We start from the raw sequence: 17,329 nt of genomic DNA on the forward strand, positions 1-17,329 counted from the left end.
CTGAGCTTTGACCTGTGAGATGCAGCTTAAGCTTCTTTTATGGTTCAGTGTTTAATGTGTAAACTGTTTATCACTGCAGAGACGCCTACAGGCTATCTACTGTTCAAAAGTGAATTGTTATACACAGTGTGGCAGCTGACCTTTGACCTGTGAGCTTCAGCCTCTTTGCTGAGTGTTTAATGCTCATCTATTGAAGCCTGCAGACACACCCACACACCATCTGATTCGTTCTCAGGGTTGTTTTCTGTGTGTTGGAGTTGGAGCAGAAACCTGCTGCAGGTTAATTATTGATCAAATTAATATCACAAAAGGTGCAGCAGCTGACCTTTGACCTGTGAGCTTCAGAGTCTTTGCTGGTGTGAAGTGTTTAATGTGACGCAGCCTGCAGACACAGACGACTGCTGACGGAGAAGAAGCAGAGGATTTTCTGTTTCTACACAGACCTGGTCCAGGCAGCAGAGAGCTGCAGAGTGAAGACGTTCATTGGAAGAAGCTGAGTAAGTTCAACGTCCTCTTTGAATCCTGGATCAGGAAGTGAATATTTGGTGTTTAAATAAGGTTTCTGTCTTTGACTCAGTCTGCTGTCACTTTGTTTCAGAGAGAAAAGGAGATTTTAGATTAACTGGTGTTCCTGCTGCTCTAGCATTAAAGGACAGTATAGGTGACCGCGCTGATGCCTGTTTATAATTTCACCAAAGCTAATAAACTGTTGGCTAAATTTTCTTGTTTTTAGATGTAAACAGAGGTGAGAGGAGGAGATAATAAGGATTAAATATTATGCTGAATAACTAAATTCTGCTAGTCTGTGACGTAACTCCCAGCAGCATCGCCTCATTTCTTTGACCTTTAACATGAGTTAGCTTAGCTAGCAGAGCAGCTATCTCTGCTGTCTGTCATGTGACCGAGTCAAGTGTGTGTAGTAGACTTGTTAGCATAGCTAGCAGGCTGACAGAGGCTAGCAAACTGTGTGAACACTTTGTAAGAGGTGAGCAGTAAAGAGAAGGATAAGGAGCTCCTCCAAATGCTGATAATGCACTTAACCTGAATTTTCTGCTTGTTACATTATATGTGATGTTCAGTCAAAAACAATTACTTAAATTAACATTATTATTAGTATTATTATTATTCATAACATGGCTCCCTACTGTAGTGGTTTGAACAACTGATCTGTGGTTATTGTGTCCCTGCAAATTCAACAATGCGCCTCAATGCAAAGCATCAAATAAACATTTTTATTATCAAGTCATTCGACCTACTGGTTGAATCACCGTAGCTCTGACAGTGAAGCACACTCATTTTTATTGGTAGTCACCTTGTGAGCAATGTTCCCTCTAAGCTGCGCACGTGCGCAATTCAACCTGCCAACACGGACGATGATGCAGTTCTACACTGCAATCATCGAGTCCATCCTCACCTCCTCCATCACCGTGTGGTACGCTGGAGCCACTATCAGGGACAAACAGAGACTGCAGCGTGTTGTGCGCTCTGCTGAGAAGGTGATTGGCTGCAGACTCCCATCTCTGCAGGACCTGTACACCTCCAGGACACTGCGGCGTGCAGCTCGGATCTCAGCTGACCCTTCTCACCCTGGACACAGTCTGTTTGACCTGCTCCCCTCAGGCAGGAGGCTTCGGTCCATTCGCACCAGAACCTCTCGCCATAAGAACAGTTTCTTCCCCTCTGCTGTTGGACACATGAACAATAACCGTATGACTGTCCCCGCCACAAACACAGGACCCTACGCTGTGTCACTGCATCATTCCATGTTTGGCACTGATCACCACCTGCACTCATGTATATATCTTTCTACGCAGCACTCTTAATTCTTATTCTCATGTATATATCTCATGTATATCTCATGCACATATCTTTCTACGTAGCACTTTTAATTCTTATTCCTACTTTTATTTTTTTCATGTCTATTTAAGCGCAATTTATGACAGTTTGTTTGCACTGAAGCACCGCAGCAATTTCCTAATGTTGTAAACCTGCTCAACATTTGGCAATAAACCCCTTTCTGATTCTGATTCTGATTCTGAATTGCGCACTGTTGGCACGGTCTCTGCGCAGAGAAAATCTGTGTTGCGCACACAAAAAGAATTCTTTGAAATTAAAGTAAACCAATCAAAACATGGCATTTAGTTGTTAAGAAACGGAGTGACGGCGTGTTTGAGATGTGAGAGATTTGAGGTGTTTAGAGCAAATCTTGTGTAGTTAGTGTGTAGTTAGTGTGTAGTTAGTGTGTAGTGTAGTCAATAGTGTTGTTGTGTGTGTCAGAACAATGAGGCGACTGCTGAGTGTTACAGGTGTTACAGCAGTGACACATCTGCTGCTGTCAGGCCTGCAGGTATCAGGCTGTTGTTCTCCTTCATCTCATAGAGGACAGGAATTATTTTTTGGAGCGGCACAAATAATTTGTGTGGCATCAGATTTGATGCAGAACAGCTGATTGTTCTGTAAATAGTTTGAAATGTTTATTTTAAAAAAACACCTTGGCTGCATTTTTAGGTAAACAGCTGCAAAAAACTTTGTTTGCATAACTCAGTTACTTTTTTGAAGAAGTAACTATATAATTAACTGCCCAACTGTCAGGGGTTTTGACATTTATTTTCACAAGTAAGAGAAAATAAGACACTTGCAGACCAAATCAGAGAGTTTTAAGACATGCGCATGGGTGTGTGCCTCTCAGCAAAATCACACACACAGAATGCATGTCTTGTTCCTTTATTTATAGGGTAAGAAACTGATTACATAGTACTTCCTCTTTTCAGTTACAGGAGGAGAGTTCAGGCATTATCTCAACCTGTCTGACCTTTCAGACTGGGGTAAAGAATACAGAAGTTTATCATGCTTATCTGACATCACAGATACTAAAAAAGAATACATTGCGTTTGTGTTAACAAATAGACTCAGTTACGTGAAAATATATGAACACTAGAAAATAAAACACACTTGATTATATTGTATTTGAATATAAAGCACATTTGATTATACTTGATCATATTGCATAATAAAAATCCTCTATCACCAACATTGGTCATTATTTACTGTATGTTGCAGACAGAGTTACAGACTCTCTCCCAGACCACAGACTCATAATACAAGTCAGAGCTTTATAAAAAAAAAAGAAAGTTGTGTTTTCAAAATTGGAGTTCAAGTTTTTTTTTTCCTTCCAATAGTGTTAACATACTACACACGTCATGAACAAGATTTTTTTAAATTTTCATTGTAAGTGGGCTAAAGCAGTTAATTAAAAGTAGTCCATCAACTGAAAGGTTTAAAATGTTCACACGTGTTGGACTGACTGAAGCTTCCAGTCACAGTGACTCAGTGTGTGTCAGTGAATGCATCGTGTGTGCTTCAGGCTCCACCTAGTGGACTGATAGCAGAGCAGCTGATGAATTTGAAGAGTGTGGCCTTTTTGCACACAGCCTGTAAATGTCAACAACAAAAGGAGTGTGTAAAACATGTATATTGTAGTGATGCAGTGTACTGTGTATATTTATACTGGCAGTATGGAACATGATTATTTGGAAATGCCTAAAATGGAAATGATCATATACTGTGAGGTGAGGTGTGGACAGTGGTTGTGCTTTTGTAACATTGAGGCAAGGACAGTGATTAGTGTTTAGGGGACACATCATTGGTTTTTGTTAAAAAGAAACAGTTTCTCCACTGTGGCAGGTCGTAGGCGATTTTTTTTTTCTAAACTGTCTCTAACTCTCACTAACCGGAACTCTCCATCAAACGCCCACATTTTGTCTGAGGGGTTTATATCGCTGTCATAGCTCGCGGCAAAGTTCGAACCGCTTCCTGAACCAGTCACGTGGTACAGCCGGGCAGCGAGGCTTCGGACGTCATCATTTTCAGCTCCTCCCATAAATGAAGCAAGCCTCGATACGCGCTTCGCGGAAACGCCCCCTCCATTACTCGACACACGCTTCGAAGCCTCGATACAGAACGTCCCATCACTAGTTAAAGCTGAGTAAACACTGACCCCAGACCAGCACCGTGATAAAGTGAGCTGCTGCTGCTGAACTTGAACAGGTAACAAAGTGATGAGCAGTCAGGCTGCAGGTTTCTACCTGTTCATGTTTCTACAGTAGAATCACTTTGAAGTGTCTTTGTGCTGTTTCATCTTTGATTTGTGTTCATAAACACTCAGAGAAACATCACGTGACCTCATCAGGATCTGTGTTGGTGTGTGGGGCTGTACCTCAGCTTTATGTTGTTACATGCTCATTTGTTCATTTCACACAGTAACATCAAAGTAATGTTATGAGGAGTAATGAAGTAACGTACTCCATTACTTTTAATCAAAGTGTTCTGTGTAATATGTGTAATAATGACTGTTTTGAGTAATGACCAACACTGATCACAACAAACAGGAAATGCCTCCAACATGCACAAACATTTGAGCCACAACATGCAGTTAATGTGCACAAATGTCTTTGATATGCTGCTCAGTGATGGTGGTGACTGTCAGAGCAGAGCTACTGAGAATCAATAAGTAATATCAATGATGGGATCAGAATCACTAAATTCTTCTCATCCCTGTCAGTATCATACATGTGCTGTATAATGTGATAAATGTAGAGGTGCTGGCTGTTCTCTCACTCTGCTGTTTAGCTGTAAAGGACGCCTCCCTGCCTTTGTCTCATTCATGACCTTTAATAGTCTCTTCTAACATGCAGAGATCTGTATGATCTGTTTCATAGAGTCTAACCAGCCTGTACAGGTAACAACAACAGTCACTGCATCACTGACACACAAACGTCATCTCTGTCAATAACAACATTCATACATGGAATAAAAACACATCAGTGGATCATTGCTGGAGCTGATGTTTGTGCTCCTGGTGCAAAGGCTCTCAGTTTCCTCCTTGAAATAACATCAGTGGTGGGTCAGCGACATGCTTTCTTTCCCTCTCAGGTTTAAATATCTGGGACTCTCCACCGTTTGGTTTTAGAGCTGAAGAAGCTTCTCAGATGAAACGTCTTCCAGAAACTTAAAGACGTCTGTTTTCTCTCCAAGCTCCTTAGATCACATGACCTGGATGACTGAACCTACAGACATATTGACCTGGTTTCATGGTCACATGACGGGTCAGAGGTCAGCGACTGTAACTCAGTTACTCCTGTTAATGTGAACTCACTGAGTGTTTGTGGTTTACCTCTCAGACTGACTGAAGATGATGATGGAGGAAGAGGAGGACAGAGCAGAGTCTGCAGGGTCCAGCTGTCCGTCTGTGAGGAGTGACCGGTCCAAAGATCGAAATCCAGCCTTCAGTGGTGAACCTGGAGCAACGAGGTCAGAGAGCTGAACTCACTGAGTAACAGAAATAATTCTGCACTGACATTATAATCAGTGTTGACTCTGGTTGATTGTCTGACTGTTTGTGAGCTGAGAGGAAATGAAAATGAGTTTGTAACAAAAATCAGTTTTGTCCAGTTTTCCTGTAAAAAGCTGAACTCTAATCTAAGAGGATGTTACTGACAGGAAACAGCTGCATTATCTGCAGTCTGTGTGACCACAGCTGCTTCAATCATGTTTGTGTCTGCAGAGGTCAGAGGTCACAGTCTGCAGGGTCCAGCTGTCCGTCTGTGAGGAGTGACCGGTCCAAAGATCACCCTCCAGACTTCAGTGGTGAACCTGGAGCAACGAGGTCAGAGAGCTGTGATGACTCCTTTACATGTTTGTGTTTCCTGGATAAATATGACCTGAAACATCCTCAGATTGTTACAAAGATTTATTAAAAAGAAAAGAATGAAAGAGAAAAGATCCAAATGTTCGACTTGGTCATTTGCTGTTTGAGGACAGTGATGCTCATATCTGTGGGGAAAGTGTGACCTGAGTGGGTTCATGTTTGTCTTTAAAGAACAGAGCTGCTCTGATTCTCTTTGTGTCTGATCTGTTAAACAGTCTGAGAGGTCACACAGAGACCCAGCAGCTAAAGCCTGGATCATACTGGCTGCTGTTACTCCATCAGGACAACACTGAACCACAGTGGTGTGGATGTAGTGGATAAATCCCACCATACTGATGCTCAGAGTTAACCACAGGGAACAAAACCAGATGTTACCTTCAGATTGTGACCTTTGGAGTGGACGATGCAGATTTCAATAGAGAATAAATGTTGTTGTTTTTCAGCTGTGAAGAAAGAATCTAATTTTCTGAACTGAAGAATTTATGATGCTGGAAACAACATGGAGACTATAACACAACATTTCCACTGTGTTCATAGAATGAATGTAAAACTGTCAGACATTCATTAAATATGCAAAATGTCTACAGAAGCATCAGAGGGTCAGACGTGAAGCACTCAGTGATTTTGATCAAATGACTCATCAGTTATTGATCTGTACTACACTGATCTACCACGTTAGTAAAGCTGGTGTTCTGGTGGTGGAGGGAGACTCGGATCATGTTCTGGTTTTGGAGCAGTGATCTGCTGATGGTTCAGTTTGATGAGCTTCTTCAAAATCATCCCTGACATCACCACTGAAAGGACGTCCATGAAAACAGACTGAAAATTACTGATATGTTCACAATCTGAGAGTTTAAAACTTGACAGACTTGATTCAGATGAAGTTATTTGAGCAGAAACTCCTGGATCTTTATCCTGTGTTGATCTAATCCTTCATGGTTCCTCCACAGAGTGGAGCAGCAGAGCTCAGAGGTTCCCAGTGGTCAGTCTGCCCAGCAGCATCAAACACAGCTGGACTCCATATTTATGGTCTGTACATGTACAACAACTACTGTTACATCTGTTCTGTTCACAGTCATCTCCATGCTGCTCTTTGTAGACCAGTGGATCGTCAGTGTGTCCAACATGGATCTGATGTTTGGCTCCATGATTTCAGTCTGATTGGCTCATTCATAAATATTCTGTTCCAGCTGCTGGAGGACAACATCATCACTTTTGTGAAGAACGAGCTGAAGAAGATCCAGAAGGTTCTGAGTCCAGATTACCCAGAATGCTTTGAGAGTCAGAGGAGCAGCAGCAGAGAGGCGTTTGTGAAGATCACAGTGGACTTCCTGAGGAGAATGAAGCAGGAGGAGCTGGCTGACCATCTGCAGAGCAGTAAGAGGATTTATCTAAAGATTTAAGCTGCTGGATAAATGAACATTTTCCAGAGATGGAAGATGGAGCAACATGTTTTAAAGATTAGTTCTTTTTGGAATTGAGTGTTTATTTTTCTTCTCATTCAGAACTTCATGCTGCAGTTTGTCATCGTAACCTTAAATCCACCCTGAAGAAGAAGTTCCAGTGTGTGTTTGAGGGCATCGCTAAAGCAGGAAACCCAACCCTCCTGAATCAGATCTACACAGAGCTCTACATCACAGAGGGAGGGACTGCAGAGGTCAATGATGAACATGAGGTCAGACAGATTGAAACAGCATCCAGGAAACCAGACAGACCAGAAACAACCATCAGACAAGAAGACATCTTTAAAGCCTCACCTGGAAGAGATGAACCAATCAGAACAGTGCTGACAAAGGGAGTGGCTGGCATTGGGAAAACAGTCTTAACACAGAAATACAGCCTGGACTGGGCTGAAGACAAAGCCAACCAGGACATCCAGTTCATATTTCCATTCACTTTCAGAGAGCTGAATGTGCTGAAAGAGGAAAAGTTCAGCTTGGTGGGACTTGTTCATCACTTCTTTACTGAAACCAAAGAAGCAGGAATCTGCAGCTTTGAAGACTTCCAGGTTGTGTTCATCTTTGATGGTCTGGATGAGTGTCGACTTCCTCTGGACTTCCACAAAACTACAATCTTAACTGACCCTAGAAAGTCCACCTCAGTGGATGTGCTGCTGATAAACCTCATCAGGGGGAAACTGCTTCCCTCTGCTCGCCTCTGGATAACCACACGACCTGCAGCAGCCAATCAGATCCCTCCTGACTGTGTTGGCATGGTGACAGAGGTCAGAGGGTTCACTGACCCACAGAAGGAGGAGTACTTCAGGAAGAGATTCAGAGATAAGAAGCAGGCCAGCAGGATCATCTCCCACATCAAGACATCACGAAGCCTCCACATCATGTGCCACATCCCAGTCTTCTGCTGGATCACTGCTACAGTTCTGGAGGATGTGCTGGAAACCAGAGAGGGAGGACAGCTGCCCAACACCCTGACTGAGATGTACATCCACTTCCTGGTGGTTCAGGCCAAAGTGAAGAAGGTCAAGTATGATGGAGGAGCTGACACAGATCCACACTGGAGTCCAGAGAGCAGGAAGATGATGGAGTCTCTGGGAAAACTGGCTTTTGATCAGCTGCAGAAAGGAAACCTGATCTTCTATGAATCAGACCTGACAGAGTGTGGCATCGATATCAGAGCAGCCTCAGTGTACTCAGGAGTGTTCACACAGATCTTTAAAGAGGAGAGAGGACTGTACCAGGACAAGGTGTTCTGCTTCATCCATCTGAGTGTTCAGGAGTTTCTGGCTGCTCTTCATGTCCATCTGACCTTCATCAACTCTGGACTCAATCTGATGGAACAACAACAAACAACATCCAAGCGGTCTAGTTTTTTTAGAAAAAAAGAGTCTCTCCACCAGAGTGCTGTGAACAAGGCCTTGCAGAGTCCAAATGGACACCTGGACTTGTTCCTCCGCTTCCTCCTGGGTCTTTCACTGCAGACCAATCAGACTCTCCTACGAGGTCTGCTGACACAGACAGGAAGTAACTCACAGACCAATCAGGAAACAGTCCAGTACATCAAGAAGAAGCTCAGTAAGAATCTGTCTGCAGAGAAAAGCATCAATCTGTTCCACTGTCTGAATGAACTGAATGATCGTTCTCTAGTGGAGGAGATCCAACAGTCCCTGAGATCAGGAAGTCTCTCCACAGATAAACTGTCTCCTGCTCAGTGGTCAGCTCTGGTCTTCATCTTACTGTCATCAGAAGAAGATCTGGATGTGTTTGACCTGAAGAAATACTCTGCTTCAGAGGAGGCTCTTCTGAGGCTGCTGCCAGTGGTCAAAGCCTCCAACAAAGCTCTGTAAGTACATATGTGATCATAGCTTTAGCTTTTAAATGTTTATTCTAGTTAACACAGATCAGGTGGAACAACTCAAATAAAATATCAAAAATATTAAGTGGTCATCGGTACTCAGTTTGTTCAATACCGAATACAATGGAGCACAAATTGTCCACGTTTCTGAAATATTTCTGGGTGTAACTGTCACCAAAGTGCAATTTAGACCTGGCCTGTGGTTGTTATCTAAGTGATAATCATCAATTCTACTAAAACAAATACAAAATAAAGAAGTTTGACACATTCTGTTGATATCAAAAGCACACTGAACAATTCAGTGTTGTTTTACTGCTGTTCTCTCTTCACTTCTTCTCCTCTGATTCTCTCCACATGTTGCTCTGCATCAGTGCTCAGTTTCCTGACAAAACAAGATGAAATATTGCTAAATATAATAGTATCTCATTACGCTTCAACATAAGTGTTTTATTTTTGTAATTGTTTATCTGTTATTTTTCAGACTGAGTCACTGTGGCCTGTCAGAGAGAAGCTGTGAAGCTCTGGCCTCAGGTCTCAGCTCTCAGACCTCTAATCTGAGACAGCTGGACCTGAGTAACATCAACCTGAAGGATTCAGGCGTGAAGCTTCTGTCTGAAGGACTGAAGAGTCCACACTGTACACTGGAAACTCTCAGGTAAGATCAAGCATTTTTCTTTCATCAACTGACAGAATTAGCAGATTAATAATAAGGCAGTCCTCTAATAAGAGGAGAAGTGGAGGTGTTTTGAAGGGCAACGTACTCTTATGTTAACAAGACAGGAAGTAGTTCCTGGGAACTGCTTCCTTTGTTATTGTCTAAGTGGAAACATGATGGTGAAACAGTGATGAGTTTGCAGAGGTGGATCCACAGCACACAACACAACAATGCTGTTGGGTGCTGAAAGCAGACTTCTCACAGATTCTGAGGCTGCAGGTTTCATCACTGTCCAACCAAAATTCACTGAACCAGCAGTAAATGAACGTCCAAAACGACGCTTCATGTTTAAAAAACAGATGATCAGGGGGATTTGTGTTTACATCTTTTTTGTGTGATCTGTTCACCTGCTGTTTCAGCTGTTTGGTGGTTGTTGAGATGGTTTTGTGAACTTTTAGCTGAGATCCTGACGTTTCTGTAGATACCACACATGTCTAATTACTTTGTACAGCATGAATGGCCATAACGAGGTTTTTAACAGTAAGAAAAGTTGTAAAACTTCAGAAAATATAGTTAAAAGTCCAAAACCTTCTACGTCTGGTGGCTTGTGGTAAGGAGCAGATCAAACGAGTAAAGAATTACGTTCTAATTATAAATGGCTTCAACAGCACATTCAGGTCTGTGAGACTCATTCAGACACTGAGCCGTGGCTCTGTGCTACATGCACATATTTCTGCATCTCTGCCATTCAGACACACTTTATATATAGTTTATTTTATGTAGTATTCAATACTGAACTGTACATTTAGTCTTTTTAAAGGCAGCAAGTTTTATTCAGTGTTTTCATAAAAGCCTTATTTCTATCCATTTACTGCTATTAGGAAGAACACGTGAGGTTTAAGACCTGGACCAGTTTGAAACCTTTTGTCCTCCACAGTGGAAAATGGGTGGAAATAAAAATGGGTCTCACTTTAGCCAGCTCCTAATTTTATCAGTTCTACTCTCAGCGTCTCCTGTATATCTCCTGTATAAATGTTGCACTCAGCTTTGTGGTCTCCAATATCACTGAAATGCAGCCAGATGCTGCTCATTTTGCCTTTTCACTCTTTCCTGACACGCTTGCATTTCAGTACAGCTCCCATTTCTCTGTGTACTGGTCTCTACCACTACCCTTGCTGTCTATGGGACATTTCCGTCTTCTTTCACATAATGGTATGATCCCAGTCTATGTTTGACACCCCTGGTTTACACGGTTTGGTATTCAATGTACAAGTGAGTTAGCTCTCAGCTAACTAGCAGACAAGCTAACTGCTGGGACTGCGTCTTTCTAACAAGAGCGTCAGACACTCAGACTGGTTTCCTTTGTGGATGATGATGTGTTCTCACACTGATCCTTCATGCTGATGCTGCCATCCACCCACTGCTCCTGGATTCCTCATCATCATCTCCATCAGCCCTCACAATACTCCACCTTCTTCAGCTTCATGTTCAGCAGCCTGGATGGACAGTAATTCTTTCCATGGGTTATGGTGGGACATTGAGAGCTGAAGTCAAACAGCAGTGAGAATGAAAGACTGATTCATTTCTATTTAGTCTTGTGCTGTGCAGCTTTGTTCAGAGCATTAAGGCCCAGCAAAGATTACTGAGGTCATAGAGTCCTGATGAAACCTGTGTGCTTATAGAAACTGAGACCAGATGAACCAGAATAGAAGGACATTAAAATGAAGTGTCAGCTACACAAAGGCAAAGCTGTTCAGTTGTTGCTGTGAGTTATTTAAATGGAGGATGGAGTCAGACTTTAAGCTGCTGGACTCAGTCACTATATCCTGTTGTCCTCATAGAACCTGGACACACAGACTCACCTGTGACACAGTGACACAGTGTGGGCTACACACACATTAGAAAGTGGATCAGTCACACTTGTGCAATCATTTGTTGTGCTGGGAAACCATGAACACTTTGAATCACATTAATGGCTTTGTTACAGCAACATGCAATCATGAGTTCAAAAGTAGTGTATTGTGTACTTATTTTAATAGTACTGCAGTATGAGAAGTGCAACATTCAGTGTGCAGAAACAGATCAGGTGCTTTCTAACAGCAGTGTTCCCTTTAACACAGCAGCAGTTCAAATATTTCTGTCAGTCTGAGCTGAAACATGAATCTAATCAAATATCAAATCAAAGTTCTTTGCCTCTGCCAGGACGTTAACATTTGATCTAGTTTTTTACAAAGTTCCCTCAGCGTCCAGAGCCACCAACATACCTTTGATCAACAGCAAGTGAACATTTATAAATGTGTGTTTGCAGAACAGGAAGCAGCAGAACTATTGTTCTGTTATCAGGCAGCAGCACAAACGCTCATCAGCTCATTTACTGTGCAGGACTTTGAGTGTGTGAAGTGTGTGTTTGTGCTGGATTTCCTTTGGAGAATCTCAGTCAGAAACCAGACAAAGAAAAACTCTTTCAACAGTCCAGGTTGAGTTGACAACATGAACTGCATTTATCTTCCTCTGACTTGACATGTTCTTCCTCCTCTGCACCGAGCCAGCTGCTAAGACTCACAAGCTCATTGACATTTTCTGATGATAAAGAAACTCTCTTCTTCTGCACAATATGAGCAGCAACAGAGAAGAAGCTTTCACAGGTACAGATGTTGCAGCTGTGGCCAAGTACATGTGCTGCATGTTGGAGCAGCACTCTGATGGACAGGCCTCTGTACTGATGGTGGGCTCTGCTCTGTATCCACCACACTGTTCTCAGCTGAGTCTTCCTCCTGTTCACACTCTGATGAAGCACCAACAGGGCCAACTTCTTCTCTGGTGGCTCGGATGTTGTTGCTTCCACAGGTTTCCCTCCAACAACCCTCTGTTCCTGCAGTGAGTTCAGTAAGATCTGGGTAAACACTTGAGCTCCTTGAATCTGGCTCCAGCAGCAGTTTTCACATATACAATGTTGGCATTTTGCTTGCGTGTCTCCAGGTCTGTTCTGAATGTAGACTTGAATTTGACCACGTAGGCGGGGTCATCATCTGAGCTCTCCATCACCTGAGAGAGATGACAAAACACAGAATCACAGAGCATGAAACCAACGTTTCTCCTCCCAGAAGTTCAGTCACAGACCTGCAACAGAAACAAGAAGATTCAAATGACGCAGAGCTTTCATTTACTTATATCCACAAACATGTCCTCTACATATTCATGCTGTATTTACACACACATACAGAGGCTGTTTGTCTCTCACACACAGACAGGACACTGAGAAATACATCATGTTTAATAGCAGCTCATGTGTTACATCTGTAACAGCTGGTTCATGTTGTAACGCCGTGGCTTTCGTAGTCTCTCCTTTTTCTACAGCTCATGTGTTCTTCTTGTGATGCTGCGTCTTGAGGCTCATACATGCCGTCATTTGTTGATCCTAAGAACGTTCCTCAGACCGACTTCTTCAACAACAGATAACTTTAGTTGTATCAACACTGCCTCCTGGAACAGTTTAAAATGAACATGTCAAAGATCTGTACCTGTCTCCATGTTTCTGTCCCCGCCCCTTTCTTTCTGTCCTGGGTCATGTGAGCGCTGCAGTAGTATTAGGTCCACCCTCAATGCTCCCATTGGCTGAGACGCATAATGACGCCCATTTCAAGCCAGCACTGATCAACATCCCTCCTGTGACCCATGGCTTTTATATTCAGAGCCAGTGAGCACTTTCACAATAATCATGATTTTAAAAACTGTGATTAAAATAATTGCTGACGTTAATCAGTTAATGAGTTAACGAGATAATAACAGGTTATGTTGCCCTAATAATTAGACTTTGGTGACAAACTGATGTGATCTCCATGTTTCCTTTGTTGGACTGTGGGCGAGTGTCAGAACTGAATGTACTGAGTAACATGTAGAGTTTAAACATGTGTCAGTTCCAGTTTTAGAGCTCTAAAGTGCAGCTATCATGTTAGGAATATGTTAGGAATAGACAGGAACACTGAGCACACTGAGGTCAAATCTTTATTTTACCACTCGCTGCATTCTTGATGTTCATGAATTCAGCAGCTTCATGATTGTCTGCAGCATTAATCTCATATTTCCATTAAAAGTGTTGAATTTGACTGTTTGATGTTCTTTATGATCTCTGGCACCAGTTCATCTGTAGGCTGAGCTCAGTCCATCCATTTAGTGAAATGATGTTTAAAGGTCTCCTTGTTCTGTGAGCGTGCACAGATCCTGAAGCAGAAAGCCTGGGTTACAGAGAAATGATCATCACTGTGATGATGCTCATCATCTCTGACTGGGATTTGAGGTTTTGTCAAAGCAGCAAAGAAAGCCTGGCTATGTTGGACTGGGTGTGGAAGCAGCTCCCAGTTTGAGTTCAGGAGACAGACACCCTCTCTACTTTGAAGATCAGCTTCAAACTTTCCTTTTTGATAAAGCTTATAGTTCGAGCTGGATCAGGTGACCCTGAACCATCCCTTAGTTATGCTGCTATAGGCTCAGGCTGTTGGTGGACTTCCCATGATGCTCTGCTTTCTTCTCCCCTCTTTTCACTCCTGATGCTTTTATATGTCACTACTGCATGTCCTTAACTTTTGTCTCTCTGTTTTGTTCTTGTCTCTCTGAGCTCATCTCTTCCCTTTCCCCTCACCCTGCAACCAGTCATGGTAGATGCTCCTCCTGGAGCCTGTTTTCACTGGGAGGATCTTTGTGTCAAAGGGAGTTCTTCTTCCCACCATCACCAAGTGCTGCTCACAGTGGAGGCAGTTACCTTACACTGTTAAACAGCTTCAGATGACTGTTGTTGTCTGTTGGGTATTGTCACTTATAAATAAAGTTACAATGGATGGATAGATGTTATTGTGACAAAGAGAAAACAACTGTTGACAGATAGATTGTTGTTTTGTGTGTCTGCAGTCTGTCAGGCTGTCTGATCACAGAGGAAGGCTGTACTTCTCTGGCCTCAGCTCTGAGCTCCAACCCCTCCCATCTGAGAGAGCTGGACCTGAGCTACAATCATCCAGGTCCCTCAGGAATGAAGCTGCTCTCGGCTGGACTGAGGGATCCAGGCTGGAGACTGGACACTCTCAGGTATGGAGAGAAAATCTGATAGAGGAGGAAGAGCTGGAAACATTTCCTGTGTCTTTCACTCACTTCCTGTTTGTTTCGGGCAGATGACACATGAACAATCACACATGCAGGAATATTTTCAGGGACAGACACACTAGTCTAGCTGGATAGTTCATGGATATTTATGTAGGGGTCTCCAAGGAGTCTGTTTGCGGGAACATTTAGGTCACAGGTGTACCTGATATAGATACCAGTGTACCTAATAAAGTGTCAGCTAACATTTGGAAATGGAAGCTTAAATAATGACAAACTGTACATTCACAGCTGAATTCACAATAAATTTGTTCTCAAGTGCACATTTTTCTGTTATTGTTCTCAAACAACAGAATGAGATTGAAATATTGATTCTAACAGGGCCCATAAACAGCACTAGCTTATCAGAGTTTCCATCATGGTCACACAAATCCTTAGCAGAGAAAAGTGGCCTTCTTAGCAATAGCTGCTCAAGTTGTATAAAGAAAGGGAAAACAGTATTAGCATTAGCTGCTAATGGCAGCTTACTTAGCATAAACTCTTTACATCTTTATGCAAGGGAAAGGAGTCACTCATGGAAGCCTATTTAGCATTAACGTCTCACATCATTATAACACAAGAGAAAAGGGTATTAGCATAAGCTACTAATGCTTATTCACCTCAAATTAGCTTTAGCTGCTAATGGTAGCCTACTTAACATTAACTCCTCACTAATATAATGCTAATTCACATCAAATTAGCATTAGCTGCTCATATTGTTATAAGGAAAGGTTTTCCACAATAAAGGCATGGTTAAAAAAGGGAGGAAGGAAGCAGTTGCGACCCTCAGTATGTCTTGAAGATGATCATCCGTAAGTCTGGACCTGTACTTGGACTTATTGAAGTTCAAAGTGGAGAAGAGCTTTTGGCACAAGTATGTGCTACCAAAAAGGCACATGGTCCGCTTGAACATTCGGGAAAGCCGAGGGAAACTAGGGCTCAATCCTCTCAAAAATTGTCCAAGCTTGTCTGCTTTTCCACTCACCTCCCTGAACTTTGTTTTGAGTTCAGAGTTGCACTGCAGCTCAATGAGCTCCATTTGAAGCACAGAAGGGGCATCTTGCACATCAAAGGAGAAGGGGTCCGCAAAAATGTGAAAGGTGGCTCTGTGTGTCTTGAAGTCAGCAAATCTGTGATCAAATTCCTCCTGTAGCCTCAAAATGACATCAACATACTCGTCAGCACTGAATGGTGTGCCTGCATCCACGAGTGCCTTGCATGCTGGGAAATGGCAAAGGTTTGTCTGAGAGAGCTGAGCTTTCCAGAGCGCCAGTTTTGTGGAGAATGCTCTCACGTTGTCATAGGCAGCACTGACAAGTTGCCCCTGGCCTTGTAACGTCTTGTTCAGTACATTAAGCTCATGTGTCATATCAACAAGAAAAGCTGAGTCCATGAGCCATTTGGGATCAGTTAGCACAGGAACACTAACTCCATCCTTCTCCATGAAGGCTTCACTTCTGCTCTCAACTCAAAAAGTCTCTTTAATACATTTCCCCTGCTGAGCCAACGTACCTCAGTGAAGTCGAGCACATCCCCATATTCTGACTCCATTTCCTCTAAAAAAGCACAGAACCTTCGGTGCTTTAAGCCCCTGGATCTGATTTGGTTGATGCATTTCACAACAATAGACATCACATTGTCAAACTTCAGGCATTTGCTGCAAAGGACCTGCTGATGGATGATGCAGTGCAGAGCAATGGCCTCCTCCACGCCTTCCTCTTCCAGTTTGTTTTGTGCCACCAGTCCATGTTTCCTCCCTGTCATTGATGGCGCTCCATCTGTTGTTATTCCAACAAACCTCTTCCATGGCAAACCAACATTCTCAATGGCATCACACAGCTTGTAAATATCTGCTGAGCGGTGGTCTGGCCATGCATTGGAATTACTGTGAGCAGCTCCTCCATCACTTCAAAACTGTCATCAACACCACGGACATACATTGGGAGCTGGGCAGTGTCGGTGATGTCTGTGGTCTCATCAAGAGCGACTGAGTATACACTGAAACATTTGGCTTTCTCACACAGTTGGTCATAAATGTCACTTGACAGGTCAGAAATGCGATCTGCTGCGGTGTTGGCAGAAAGGCTGATGTTGCTAAACTGACCTTTCTTTCCCGGACAGACTATATTTGCAGCCTGCAATATGCACTTTTAGACAAATGCACCTTCTGTGAATGGCTTCCCTGCTTTAGCAATCATCTCACTAACCACGTGGCTCCGACTGCTGCATTATTCTCTTTGGTTGCTTTCTTGGAGAAATCTTGCTGCCTCAGTAGATCTGTTTTAAGACTGGCAACCCGGTTCGCTCTCTCGTCTCCCTGGTATTTTGCATCCAGCTCAGCATGTCTAGTTGTGTAATGACGTTTCAAATTGTATTCCTTGTGCAGCGCAACTTTCTCTGTGCAAATAAGACAGGTCGGGGTGCCCCTGTGCTCAACAAAGAAATATTGCATTTCCCACTTTTCCTGAAATTGTTGGTGCTCATCACCAACCTTTCTCTTCACCGCAGGCTTTGAAAAAGACATG

General features: G+C 42.9%; 3 protein-coding genes across 3 annotated transcripts in view; all 3 read left to right on the forward strand.

Moving 5' to 3' along the window:
• The window catches only part of LOC309702189 (protein NLRC3-like), a 306,079-nt gene that overhangs the window by 193,648 nt on the left and 95,102 nt on the right, over positions 1–17,329 (forward strand). The window lies entirely within an intron of this gene.
• Positions 19–7,110, forward strand: LOC309703013 (uncharacterized protein; the record flags this gene model as incomplete). Its single annotated transcript, XM_082527715.1, has 4 exons — positions 19–497; positions 5,181–5,310; positions 6,658–6,736; positions 6,898–7,110. The coding sequence occupies exons 2-4, from the start codon at positions 5,192–5,194 to the stop codon at positions 7,108–7,110; spliced, it is 411 nt and encodes a 136-aa protein (XP_082383841.1). The 5' UTR covers positions 19–497; positions 5,181–5,191.
• Positions 9,143–14,840, forward strand: LOC309703014 (uncharacterized protein; the record flags this gene model as incomplete). The annotated part of the gene is made up of 4 exons (XM_082527716.1): positions 9,143–9,156; positions 9,501–9,674; positions 14,580–14,753; positions 14,837–14,840. The coding sequence occupies 4 exons, from the start codon at positions 9,143–9,145 to the stop codon at positions 14,838–14,840; spliced, it is 366 nt and encodes a 121-aa protein (XP_082383842.1).

The sequence above is a fragment of the Aulonocara stuartgranti genome, assembly GCF_965226115.1.
Source record: "Aulonocara stuartgranti genome assembly, chromosome: 3".
In the NCBI taxonomy this organism is placed as follows: Eukaryota; Metazoa; Chordata; class Actinopteri; order Cichliformes; family Cichlidae; genus Aulonocara; species Aulonocara stuartgranti.